The following is a 13,261-nucleotide window of genomic DNA, read 5'->3' as shown; positions in this document are numbered from 1 at the left end:
TCACAAATGGCTGCCTCTTTCGGGTATCATTATCATTAAATTATTATTAAATTTTATTATCTTTTATTATTAAATTATACTAATGTGCAGTGGGGTTTTATTTATTTTGTGCTTGAATTTGTGCTTGAGTTTAGGGTCTCTTGCTTTTGCTTGCCTTTTTTTCTTAAGGCTGGTGCTCTAACACTTGAGCCACAACTCCACTTCCACCTTTATTCATTTTTTAGAAGGGGAGGAGTTTGGTGGTTAATTGGAAATAAGAGTCTCACAGACTTTCCTGCTCATACTGGCTTTGAACCTCAGATCATAGTCTCCTGAGTAGCTAGAATTACAGGTGCAAGCCGCCAGCGCCTGGCTATCATATTTGATATTTCCATAGATGAATACATTGCTCTTTGACCAGTTCACCCCTCTACTGTTCACACTTAACCTTACTTCTTCCTCCTGTGGTCTTTATGCATTAAAAAAAAAACCTTAAGTTATCTTTCCTTTGTATATTCAGGAGTCTATTTTCTTAATACTTAAAAAAATTATCTTTAAACAGTTCAAAGCAGTTTCAATCCAACCTGTCAACTTATATGTACAATGTAGCTTAATCAATGTCACCCCATCTCTCCCAACCCACCCAATTCCTCAAGTTCCCTAGTCCCATTTTCATATATGTACGTTGAATATTTGCCCACCCTGCCTCTCTGCATCCAGCCACCCCTTTCCCCTTAAACCCTAGCTCCTCAGGTATGTTTCAACTTCCTGGTTTTAAAAACTGCATGAATATTCACATTTTATTGTAAATATTTTTCAGTTTATCCGAATTCTCAACACTGATACCTTTCATTGTAGAAAGCTTTAATGTCTTACATAATTAAGTATGTTATTTAAAAATGTTTCTGGGCAAGTTCTGTGTTTGGCTAAGAAAGGTACTCCCTGGTTTGGTGCTGATGGCTGGCTCACGCCTGCCATTCTAGCTACTCAGAGGCTGAGATCTGAGGATTGCGCTTTGAAGCCAGCCCAGGCACGACATTCTGTGACACTCTTACTTTCAATTAACCATTGAAAATAAGCCAGAAGTGGAGCTGTGTCTCAGGTAGTACAGCACTAGCCTTGAGCACAAAAGCTCAGGGACAGCACCCTAAGTTCAAGCCCCAGGATCATCTCTCTCTCTCTCACTCTGTCTGTCTGTCTGTCTGTCTGTCTGTCTCTCTCTCTCTCACACACACACACATACACAATCAAATGCAAAAACAAGGGCTTTCCTTTTCAAATGACTTTCTAATTATTTTATTATCAGAGAAATATATAAAGTTTTTCATTATGTTGTCCAATACAATTTTTTAAAAATCACAGAATTAAGGAAAAATTTGTGTTAGGGTGTAAGTTTTTCTCTTTTGATGAAATGACAAACTTCTACTTTCCCAATCTGTTTCTTGTTTTGCCCTGGTAACCAGGAAGCTCCAAGCCTAGTGTTGTTATATTTTTCTGTCTTTCATCACTTAGAGTTTTAGCTCTATGCCTGTGTCTTAGCTCTATGCCTGTGTCTTAGCTCTATGCCTGTGTCTTAGCTCTATGCCCTGTGTCTTGGCCTATAAATTGCCCTTGATCTTCTTTTAAAATCCCAAGGGGATTTTAAATAATAAAAATAACTTAGAATGTGATTTAACAAGTACTAAATAGAATGTATTTAAATAAACCACAATAAAATAAGTCAAACTGGATTCAACTATTTTGAAATTCCTTCCCTTCTTATCTCTTCTCATTGTAGTGCTTTGGTCCATTAGAATGAACCGAACTCCAGATGAATGAACAGGACTCCAGATAACAAGATTCTAGGCCTTCTCCTTTCATCCAATTACTACAGTATAAATCCATTTATTTATTGTGAGTCTCTCTAGGGCAAAGGTTGCCTAATTATCTTTAAGTCACCTTTGCCTTGCAGCAAGCAAAAAGATGTTTGTTGATTGAGTGAACCAGAAAAGAAAAAAAAAATCACTCACACAAAAAAAACTCCCCTTAGAAATCTAGGTTAAAGAAAACAGCCCAGCCCTTTCTTGGTCTGCTTTTTAGTTGAAGTAGTTGAGAACAGTGGATGATGGTCAAAGAACAGGAGACATTAAGACACTAGAGCTTAACCACCACTCAGCTTGGAGTCACCAAACCAAAGAGGCTAAGAATCACAGTTTAGAAATATGGTTCCCAGGCTGCTACTATAGTTCAGTGGTAGAGAGAGTGCCTAGAGTGTTCATGTAAGGCCTGCACCAGACCATGCAGGCCCTGTGCAAACACCTCTTGGCTAAGTTTCTGCCCAGTATCTATTACCTTGATAACTGGCACACCAGGAAACAGTCACCTCTGCATCCTACTAGATCACATCCCAGGCACCCTCTGGTCACCTGCCTGCTGTTTGACCCTAGGAGGGACCCAGGCCCTGAGGTCATATCCAGATCCAGTGTGGCCACACCTTTCCTCCACCCTTGGCCAGCCTCTTCCTGTCCCTGGCATAGATAAATCCTGACACAGGGGTGGGTAGCCCCTTTTTGGCCATGCCTCTCCACCATGCTTGGCAGGGGCAGCAGTTCAGTAAATAAAATTAGTTTCCTGCCTGAATGCCACGTGGTGGTCTCCCCATCTCATTGGCTACCTAATGAAACCTACCTATGTAAGAAGCCTTACAGGGTACACAGAAGCGGGGAATGTTTCAAAAAAGTAAGAGTTAAAACAGCAAGGTAGGTGCAGACATTCTTATTTACTCAGGAGGCTGAGATCTGAGGATTGTGGTTCGAAGCCAGCCTGGGAAGGAAACTCCAGGAGAGGTTTATCTCTATTTAACAAGCAAAAAGCCAGAAGTGGAGGCACAGCTCAAGTGGTTGAGCTCCACCCTTCAGTGCAAAGGCTAAGAGTGTGAGGCTCAAGTTCAGTCCTCACTACTAGCACACACACGCATGCACACACACACACACACACAGTGCAAACAACAGGCTTGTGGGCTGCTAGCTAAATAATTAAAATAATCCAAACATCCCAGAGTCCAAAAAATCCAGTTATTTGGGATTTAAGTATAATCTGCAGACCAAGTAGGTCTGAATCCGTGTGTTCCTCATTGGAATAAAAAAGACTTAGTAGCATCGATCTTCATTAATATGCAATGGAAATAATTAAATTGTTTAATCAGTTAGTTCAAACTTCCAACATAAGTATTCGAGTTTTTGTTTTTATTTTTGGCGGTCGTGGGGCCTGAACTCTGACCCTGGGTGCTTGCCCCTCAGCTCTTCAGCTCAAGGCTGGTGCTCTACCACTTGAGCCACAGCGCCACTTCTGGCTTTTTTTCTTTTTGTTTATGTGGTGCTGGGGAACCGAACCCAGGGCCTCAGGCATGCAAGGCAAGCGCTCTACCACTGAGCCACCTTCCCAGCCCCTCGGGTTTTCTTTGTTACTGCAGATTTACTCCCCTGTAGCATTCACAGTCAAACCAAGAGGGAAGTTGCTGACCAATTGCAAATCAGCTGTCTCTCTGGCAGCAACTCTGGAGCAGGCCAAAGCCATTTTCTTTCCTGCTCAAAAGTTTAAGACCTGATTCTGTGAGCAGAAGATTCCTTCTCTCCTTGTCTTACCACATCAGCAGGAAGTAGCCAGACGAGACAAAGGCTCCCTCTTCCCTTGTGTCTTCTACTTTTCCAGACTCAGGAATGATGAAAAATGACTTGAACTGAAAGCACTCACCTTTCCCCTGACAGCCAGATCTTAGAACTGTCTGCTAACAACCCCACCGAATCATCTCCCCCTCCTCCCCCTGAACAAACGCAGCCAGAGGTCCTTGAAGGGAGCTTGGGGCCACGGTCAATGTCTGATGCTGACATCCCTGGTGGACAAAGATGCTGTTGAGACCTTGAAATGCCTCTCTCAAAGTATCACTGCTCACCCATCCAGCCTCCACTCACCCGCTTCCATCTGCCTGCCTGACTTCACCCTTCCCACCTAATATTTTATTAGAGAGACCCTAGTTGTAAGTATGGGGGGGGCACCTCGCTATTTCCCCTTCAGCCAGGCTGAAGGAGACTTGGTTGCCCTTCCCAAGCTTTCCTCCCCCGTGAGACCTGTTGGTATGTTGAACTGGCCCTTTCTGCTCTTTTTCTTCTCTTACACAGGAGAGAATTCACACAGAGTAATTCATTAGAAAGGCTTATAGCCCAATAAGATTAACATTCAGAAATGGCTATTTGAAAGGTGAAAGGTGAGATCAAGGGGGAGGAGTAGACAAAGGAAGAGAAAAGCTGGGTTGGGGAGGGGGAGACAGTGGTAACTACTACACTGAGGGGAGGGGGAGGGTTGGGATGGATGGGGAAGAAAGATGAAATGGGTGACATTGATGCTTTGTGTGCATACACTGCTTTGTCAGATCAAGATGCTTTGTGTGCATACACTGCTTTGTCAGATCAAGATGCTTTGTGTGCATACACTGCTTTGTCAGATAGCAACTCCTTTGTAGAACTATTTAGACAACAAAACAATTTAAAAAACATATCCTCAGATGCTACATCACACTTAAAATATAACAATTTCTTAAAATCATTAAGTTCCCAATAAACATTTCACCCTCTTCCTTCTTTACCCTCCCTCACTCTTCTCCTATCCCCTTCCCCTTCTCTCTCTCTTCCTTTCTTTCTTCCTTTCTTCCTTTCTTTTTGTCTTTCTTTTCTTTTTCTTTTTTTCTTTCTTTCCTTCCTTCCTTCCTTCCTTGTTTTCTTTCATTTTTCTTCCTCCTCCCTCCCTTCCTTCTTTCCTCCCTTCCTTCCTTCCTTCCTTCCTTCCTTCCTTCTCTTTCTTTCATCCTTTCTTCTCTGTCTGTCTCTCTGTCTGTCTCTCTGTCTGTCTCTCTGTCTCTCCCTCTCCTGGGATAAGAGTCTTCCTGTGTAACCCAGGCTGGTTTCATGATCCTTCTGCCTCTCCCTTCTGAGTGCTGGAATTACTATGTCTGACTTTCAAAAAACTTTCAACATGTGTTTGTTTAACACATGTTTAACACATTAGAATCTAATGTTAGGCCCAGACTTTGGAATTGATTGATATATCTATTTGGTAATCTACATCTGCTGTACTTGGATACTTGTTTACCTTTTGGCAATTTGTTTCTATTACTGGGTAAATTAGTTCATTTGTCTTAATAAGTGTCTCACAGTCTGACTCTATCCTTATGGAGTTCTTTAGTATGTGGCTCAAATGGTATAGTGCCAGCTGTGAGCAGAAAAACCTAGGCAAAAGAATGAGGGCCCAAGGTCAAGTCCAATCAGCACACATACACACAATTATCATTTATATGCCAGATTTCAAAAAGGTGAAATTGCTTCCTAGCATCTTTGTTAGTGACTAGCTTTATGTTTGTTTGTTCATTTTTTTGCCTCACATGTACTTAAGGGCATAGTTATAATTTGCTGAATATTAATCCATAGTAATATTACTGATACTTATCTTTAAATTTTTAAAAGTACTTACCTTTAAAAATTTAAATTTTATGTTATTGTTATTTAATTTTTCTGTGCCAGAACTAGGGCTGAAACTCAAGGTTTGGGTGTTGTCCCTTAGCTTTTTTTGCTCAAAGCCGGTGCTCTACTTGAGCCACAACTCCACTACCAGCTTTTTGCTGAGCTACTTCAAACTGTGATCCTCAGAGTAGCTAGGATTATAGGCACAGGGCACTAGCGCCTGGCTTTTGTTATTATGACTCCTATTATTACCAGTAGAAGCTTATTCGGGTGGACACTTGAGTCTTTTGATATAACCCTTGTAAGTCTTTGACTTCCTGGTTTTTGGAAGGGCAACCTGTTCTGAGGTCTACATGTCCTATCCTAGGCCCACAGCCAGCTTTTTCTTCAAACCACTGTCTCTTTTTAATGGGAAATATATTTAGAGACAATATGAGCACACATTGCTTTAGTCATTGTCTATAACATTCCAGAGGATAGCGCGAGGATTATTTTTAAAGAGTTCATATGCTACCCCATAATAATAATACACAAGTATGCATATCTCATAATACACACATTTAGAGTGTTAGGATCACAATACAAACACTACCACCAAGAATGTAATTATTGAAAACAGTTTAAACCTTCTTTGTTGCATATTGTTTCTGAGCCCAGAGGATTTATCACTAGGGACACAATCAAACCTGCTGGACTTTAAGGTCACTTGGAAAAGGTTTTTCTTTGTGTGGATGTGCCAGCGATGCACTAGACAACACGTCGATCACTTAATTCTCCTTGTGATATTTTAGGAAAGAAAACAACAAAGCAGCTAAGGCCAAGAGTAGAAAATAATAAAAGTAAAAGCATGATCGTGGTTCAAAGGCAGCCTGGCCAGGAAAGTCTGTGAGACTCTTATCTCCAGTTAATTACCCAAAAAATCTCAAAGTAGAGCTGTAGCTCAAGTGGTAAAATGCTAGCCTTGGACAAAAAACCCTCAGGGACAGCTCCCAGGCCCTGAATTCAATCCTAGCACTAAAAAATAATGAATTAATATACTAGCAGAGATAGAGTATGATCCATAGATACTTGAAAGTTATTGTTGTTTTCATTTTTAAAGAAAGATAACTTACTAATTTGTGACCAATTTGTGTGTGTGTGCGCGTGTGTGTTGCCAGTACTGGGATTTGAACTCAGGGCCTAGTGCTTTTGCAAGGCTTTCTCTGCTCAAGGCTGGCACTCTAGCACTTTAGCCACATACTCCCAGCCCAGTATCTTATTTGCTGGTTAACCAGGCTAGATTCTCAAAAACTTTTCTGCCTGGGTTAACTTCAAACGGTGGTCCTCCAGGTCTCAGCCTTGTGAGTAGCTAGGATTATAGCAGTGAACCACTGGAGCCCAGCAAATCATTTTAATGTTTAAGAAAAAAAATGAAGGAATATGAAAAAAGAAAATAAAGGAAAAGGCAAAGAGAAAGGAAATGCATCAAGCAGCAGACATAGAAGACACAAACTCCCTGCGTAACCCTGGCAGGCCTCACACTCAGAGTCTCTTCCCAGTCAGCACTGAGTGTGAAGGAGAGTGGAAAGACAGAACTGTGCTGGCATGGACCTAGGGGTGCAGCCTGTGACCCTGCTGCAGGTACGCCCAGCTGATCCCTGGGTCCCGTCCAGCTTTGGAGGGGGTGAGCCATCGGCCAGCAGGGGGCAGCAGTGCTCCATGGAGTTCTGAACCCCACTCCCGGAGCTCCATCAGAGAGCTCTTCTGCCCCTCTGGATTTCCTGGGCACCCATTTCCCTGAGCCAAATGCCAGTCTGCTTAAAATAGCTTGGTTCTTGCTTTCTGCAAATGAAACAGCGAGATTCACAGGGTTACCAGACAAGGAGAGGAGTGAGAAGCCGCTGTAAGAATGTATACAGATGAAGACTGGAAAGTACCTTTAAAACAGCGTTATTGGTATGGTTTAGAAGTCATCTGTCAAATCCTCCCCAGAATGGGGACTTTCAGAAGGCTTTATGATGAGTGTAGAAAGGGCACTGGACAGTGTGGATGGAGCCTCTACAAGGCACAAACTCTTTTTGTTTTTTGTGCCAGTCCTGAGGCTTGAACTCAGGGCCTGGGCACTGTTCCTGGGCTTCTTTTGCTCAACGTTAGCACTCTACCACTTGAGCCCACAGCACCACTTCCAGCCTTTTCTGTGTATGTGGTACTCAGGAATCGAACCTAGGACTTCATGCATACTAGGCAAGCACTCTACCACTAAGCCATATTCCCAGTTCACAAACTCTTACCAGCAGGTGCAGAAGTGGATTTGGGCGCTGGAAGTAAACTCCTGCGGGGTGTGGTCACACTGGAAGGGGGTGGAGGGGCTGCTCGGCTGGGCCCCTTGGGCATGTCCTTAGAAGACAGAGCTGCCTTTGGAGCTGGCTGTTCTTCATTCCCTAACGTCGAACCTGTGGAGCAGAGAGTATGTTAATTATGACCCTGGGCAAGGGTGGTGGAGTGGGTGGGGGAAGGACACCCTGCCATTCACACTGGCCATCCAGTCATAAGGCTGACATCTGCCTTAGAACTTGACTTCGTAAGTGGGTGACCTTGGGAAGCATTGCCCTGCAACCAAGTGTGGAAAGTAACTCTTTTTAGTTCCCAGCTAAATAAATGCCTGTCCTGTAGCTGGACCCTGACAGCTCCTGCCTGTAATCCCAGCTACTCAGGAGGCTGAGATCTGAGGATCACCATTCAAAGCCAGCCAGAGCAGCCGAATCCAATTAACCAGCACAAAGCTGGAGGTAGAAGCATGGTTCAAGTGGCAAAGTGCCAGCGTGGAGTGAAAAAAGAGAAACCAGAGCAAGAGGAGATGAGTTCAAGCCCCAGTGCCTTTCACAAAATAAGACACGAATAAATGGCTGTCATTTAAACTCTACATCAAAGGAGGCGCCACAAAATCCAAGACCCTCTCTGAAATTTAACGCACGTGTGCACTCACTTTGCTTATGTGTGACAGAATGGGGTGGGTCACTCACAGAAAGTGATGGGCACTTTTCTTGAAACAAGAGTGTGATTAACCCAGGACAAATGAGAATCAAATATCAGTTATCCCTTTGGATCGATGGGGGCTGGGTTCCAAGAGCCCCTGTGGTTGTCTAGGCCCTCAGGTGCTTCTTGTGTAATAGGGCCCAGGACTTATGTAGAATGGGGCACATTATCCTGCACATTTAAAATCATCTCTGGTGAGGTATAATAGCCAGTACAATGAAGATGCTATGTGAACTATCATTACACTGTATCGCTCAAGAAATAATGACAAGGAAAAATACCTCACCATGCTCAGTCTGGATGTAATTGGGGGGGGGGGGGGTGGATATGAACTCAGTGGAGTCCTATCAGTGGAACTATATTCCCAGGCTGGTTTTTTTTCTTGGTTATTTTTAGGATATGGTCTCAGTTTCTATCCAGGCATGCACCTGGATTGCCTACTCTCTCTCTCTCTCTCTCTCTCTCTCTCTCTCTCTCTCTGTATGTGTGTGTCTATGTGCGCATGCATGCACTACTATTGGGGCGTGTAGGCACTTAGATTTTTTGTTTTTTTTTTTTGTTTTTTTTTTTCCTCAACGCTGATACTACAGTCACAGGTCCACTTCTGGCTCTTTGGTGGTTAATTGGAGGTGAAGAGTCTCACAAACTTTCTGCCAGGTGGCTTTGAATTACAACCCTCATATCTCAGCTTCCTGAGAAACTAAGATTATACAGACAAGCACCTGGCTTAGACAAGCTTTTTGTCTGAAGAACTGAGTCCTACCCAGACTGGAAGGATAGCATACCTACTTGATTTATTTCAAAGGCAGAAGGCCTGAGTGGATAGCTACAGTTAATAGTATAGAAATTACTCTTTCATCTGTTGTATGCTGTACGCTGGTTACAACCTGACACACTGGCAGCCTGCAGGCATGGCACACTGGTGTATTTGTATGAAATTTACTATGAAATGTTGCATGGCCCAACATTTCCTCTAGATTTTCTAAACCCTTTTGTGATATATATGTATATACAAACACACACATATATACATATATAGATAGGCATCTTTGAAGACAATGAAACCATCATCTTGTTCCTATTAAATGATAAATCTTCTGATTGTACTGAGATGATTGAACAAACCTGTCCAATCATAGGATCATGACCATGAATTAGAAGTACACAGCATTGGAGAGAAAGATTAAGCTATTTTTTAAATATTCATCATTTTAAAAGGATACCATAACATGCTATGTCAATAGAGCCCGTGCAGCAATGACCAGAATGGCTTTAGGGGGTCACACCACATCTCTCCAATTTGAGAAGGGGGGTGTCTGCATTTCCTCCTTTGAGGACTAGAAACCTGCTAAAAATCAGTGAAATTTGTGATTTTTTTCCCCAACAAAAAGAAGCACACTTAAGAAGGAAAAAAAATAGTTTTTGTTTTTGTTGTGTTGTTGTTTTGTTCTATTTGTTGGAAACAGAACATGTATCTTGTGTCTTACAGGGTTTTTGTTTTTGTTTTTGTTTTGGTGCTGGTCCTAAGGCTTGAATTTAAGAGTTCTGTGCCTGAGCTTTATTTTGCTCAAGGCTAGCTCTCTACTACTTGAGCTACAGCTCCACCTTTGGCTTCTTGGTGGTTAAATGAAGATAAGAGTCTCACAGACTTTCCTGCCCAAGCTAGTTTCTAACCACGATTGTCAGCTCTCAGCCTCCTGAGTAGTTAGGAGTACAGTCTTGAGCCACCAGTGCCGACCCCACTCCCCCTGCCCAGTTCTTTTAAGGTACTGTGCAATCATTTCCATCATTGTAAGCATAGCAGAGGGGATGCACTTGATCTCTGTAAACTGAACAAAGAGGCTGGAACTCCACGGATAGAGTCTGCACAGTGTCCTGGGTATCATATACAGAAGCATGTGTACATTTGATCCAAACCCAGCCAGGAAATGCAACACCATGCACTTACAAAACAGTGAGGCTTCACTTCTGAATTGTTTGGCAGGCCCTCCAGTTCCTGTGCTACAGAAATCAGGGAATCTTGAATTTGTATGTGATATTTCACACCAAGGATGCACTTGGGATGAGAGGTATTTCACATGGAATCCTCACAGTTCAGCGTGCTGCTGACATGCTGCCAGAATCAGCTAGTCAGGGAGATAGGTAGAAGCTGCATCAAGCACAAATGTGTCGGTGCAGTCTTTTGCTTGTCAACTTATTAAATTTTCATCAGAACAGAAATATTTTGTATTACTTGCAGGGTTCAAAAGCCATTTGATCAAATCCTCTTGTATCTGGTATGATCTCCCTTAAAATTTATTATTCAGTGAACATGTCAATTTAGAGATTTGGCTGAGGAGAAATATGTGAAATGCCTGAGCTAAGAAGGCCTCACCCCTCCCTTTTCAGATGGGGCTTGCGATACCAAAAACTAAAAAAGAATAAAATAAAAGAACAATGTAATGAGATGGATGCTGATGGCTCACACGTCTCCTAGCTACTCAGGAGGGAGAGGTCTGAGGATCCCAGTTGGAAGCTAGCCTTGCAGAAAAGTCTGGAGTTGTGGCTCAAGTGATAGAGCACCAGTCTGGGGTGAAAAAATCAAGATGAGAGCATGAGGCTCCAAGTTCAAGCTCCATTGCGTGTGCTCGCGCGCGCACACACACACACACACACACACACACACACACAGAACAGTATCATGTGTGTTCATTAGTGTGGGATATGGCAGGGATTAAACAGCTCTACGCTTTGGAGTCTGGCTCTAGTGAACTAGTAATTAAAGATGTATTATTCAATAAATGAAATATGAAATATATATTATTCAATGAAATATATATTATTCAATAGGTGAAAAACATTGAGTTTGGAAATGGGTGAGAGATTCTAACAGCTCCAAGTACTTCACAACAATGCTGGCAACATAAAAACATTCCTTACGAAGAGAAAGAAAACAAGGAAATAAACAGTGTGAGCCAGAAAAAAGAAACCACTGGAGAATTCAGACTGTTAGAAGTAGTTCACCCAGCACAGCTAATTCAGGCTTCTCCTTTCCAGCCAACCCCAATCTACCCAGGCCTACATGTTGCAGGCAACCTCTCTGTCTTTCCTTTTGGCCACAGAATGGCAGAAACTGTGGCAAGGTGTAGGCTGGGGAAAACACAGTCAGAGTATGAACCAATTTACTTTCTGTTCCTCAGTTTCCCCATTTGTATGTGGGATAAGTCACTTCATAGAGTTTTGGGAGAACCCAAAGAGCTACCACAAGGACATAGATAGATAGATAGATAGATAGATAGATAGATAGATAGATAGATAGATAGATAGATATAAAATTTGTGAGAGAACTGGGCACTGGTAGCTCACATCTGAGATCATGGTCCAAAGCCAGCTTGGGCAGAAAAGTCTGTGACATTCTTACCTCCAATTAACTAGCAAAAAGCTGGAAGTGGAGGTGTGGCTCAAGTGGTAAAGCACTAGCTTTAAGCAGAAGCAAAAACAAAAACCCCTATGCAACCCAAATGATAGCATTAGGCTCTGAATTATAGGCCCAGTACTCTTATATTTTCTCTCTGTCTCTCCCCCCTCTCTCTCACAAGTGAGAAAGTACAAGAAAACACTTACTAGTGTCTGGTACCTTGTATTTGCTCACGTTAATTGCTAACTTGCATACTAATTTAAAATTTTCAGCTAGTCATTAGAATAAATCAGCTTCTCATAGGAACTTACAAAGTCTCCCAGCAGCTCATTTGATTTCAGCTCCTCTAAGTGGAGAGGGAAAGACTGTGGTAAGTCCAATCATCTCTGCAGGATGGAAGATTAAGTGTAAGCTTTTCAAAATATGATGAAGTATTTTCCACATAGAAAAGTTGAGCTCTGGTAGCTCAAGCCTGTAATCCTACATACTCAGGAGGTTGAGATCTGAGATCATGGTTCAAAGCCAGCCTGAGCAGAAAGTCTAGGAGACTCCTATCTCCAGTTAACCAGTAGAAATCCAGAATGGAAGTGTGGCTCACATGGTAGGGCACTAGCCTTGAGCAAAAAAAGCTAAGGGAGTTTATGAGGCCCTGAGTTCAAACTCCAATACTGGCATACACACACACACACACACACACACACACACACACACACACACACACACACACACACACAATGAGATTATAAGTGAAGTAAGTTAAGCTCAGAGAGACAAAAGGTACATGTTTTCTTTCATATGTGGAAGTTAGAGCTAAATAAAACATACAGGAACCTCTGCTTCTATATATAAACTGACTGAAGTATGGTATACAATTATTCAATGTATACAATATGGTATACAATAAGGATTCCAATGCTGTAACTTCTTTGAACAACTAACTTTACAGTTTAACAAAATGAAGACCAGGAATCTGAAATATGTTTTCCCTGAGGAAGTAGAGCTTTAGGAGAAGAAGGCAGACAAATGGAAAGAGTAAAAAGTGGGTGAATAGAGTCGTAACACTTAATATATGTATGTGAAAATGAAACCAGATAATTTAAGGTGATAGGTGGGGTCGGGCGAAATGGGGAGAATGAGAGGCGTCACTGGCCAAACTGCATTGTACTCATGAATTGGCATTTTGAATTGAAACCCCTTAAAGAGGACTTTAAAAGAGAGAAAGGTTAGATGAGTAACAGAATGGACCCCCCAGCAAAACACCACTAGTTCATGCCACTGAAACTGATGAGACAGAGGAAATGTCTCCATCTGTCCTAAATATCAACAACTGCTTTTGGATTGCTTACTGAGATTCACATTGACGGTAGGCAATTATTCA

At 42.2% G+C, this 13,261-nt stretch overlaps 1 protein-coding gene across 3 annotated transcripts in view; it reads right to left on the bottom strand.

The window, feature by feature from the left end:
• Mtus2 (microtubule associated scaffold protein 2) overlaps window positions 1–13,261 on the bottom strand; it is a 386,941-nt gene that overhangs the window by 152,276 nt on the left and 221,404 nt on the right. For all 3 annotated transcript variants that reach the window (XM_042685472.1, XM_042685473.1, XM_042685474.1), the window contains one exon: window positions 7,742–7,903. In XM_042685472.1, the coding sequence (XP_042541406.1) occupies window positions 7,742–7,903 (162 nt within the window). The remainder of the gene's footprint in view (window positions 1–7,741; window positions 7,904–13,261) is intronic.

The sequence above is a fragment of the Dipodomys spectabilis genome, unplaced genomic scaffold (genome assembly GCF_019054845.1).
Source record: "Dipodomys spectabilis isolate Male_0828 unplaced genomic scaffold, ASM1905484v1 ptg000095l, whole genome shotgun sequence".
Taxonomy (NCBI): domain Eukaryota; kingdom Metazoa; phylum Chordata; class Mammalia; order Rodentia; family Heteromyidae; genus Dipodomys; species Dipodomys spectabilis.
The sequence above is the reverse complement of the archived record's forward strand: the minus strand, read 5'-3'. Positions and strand labels throughout refer to the sequence as shown.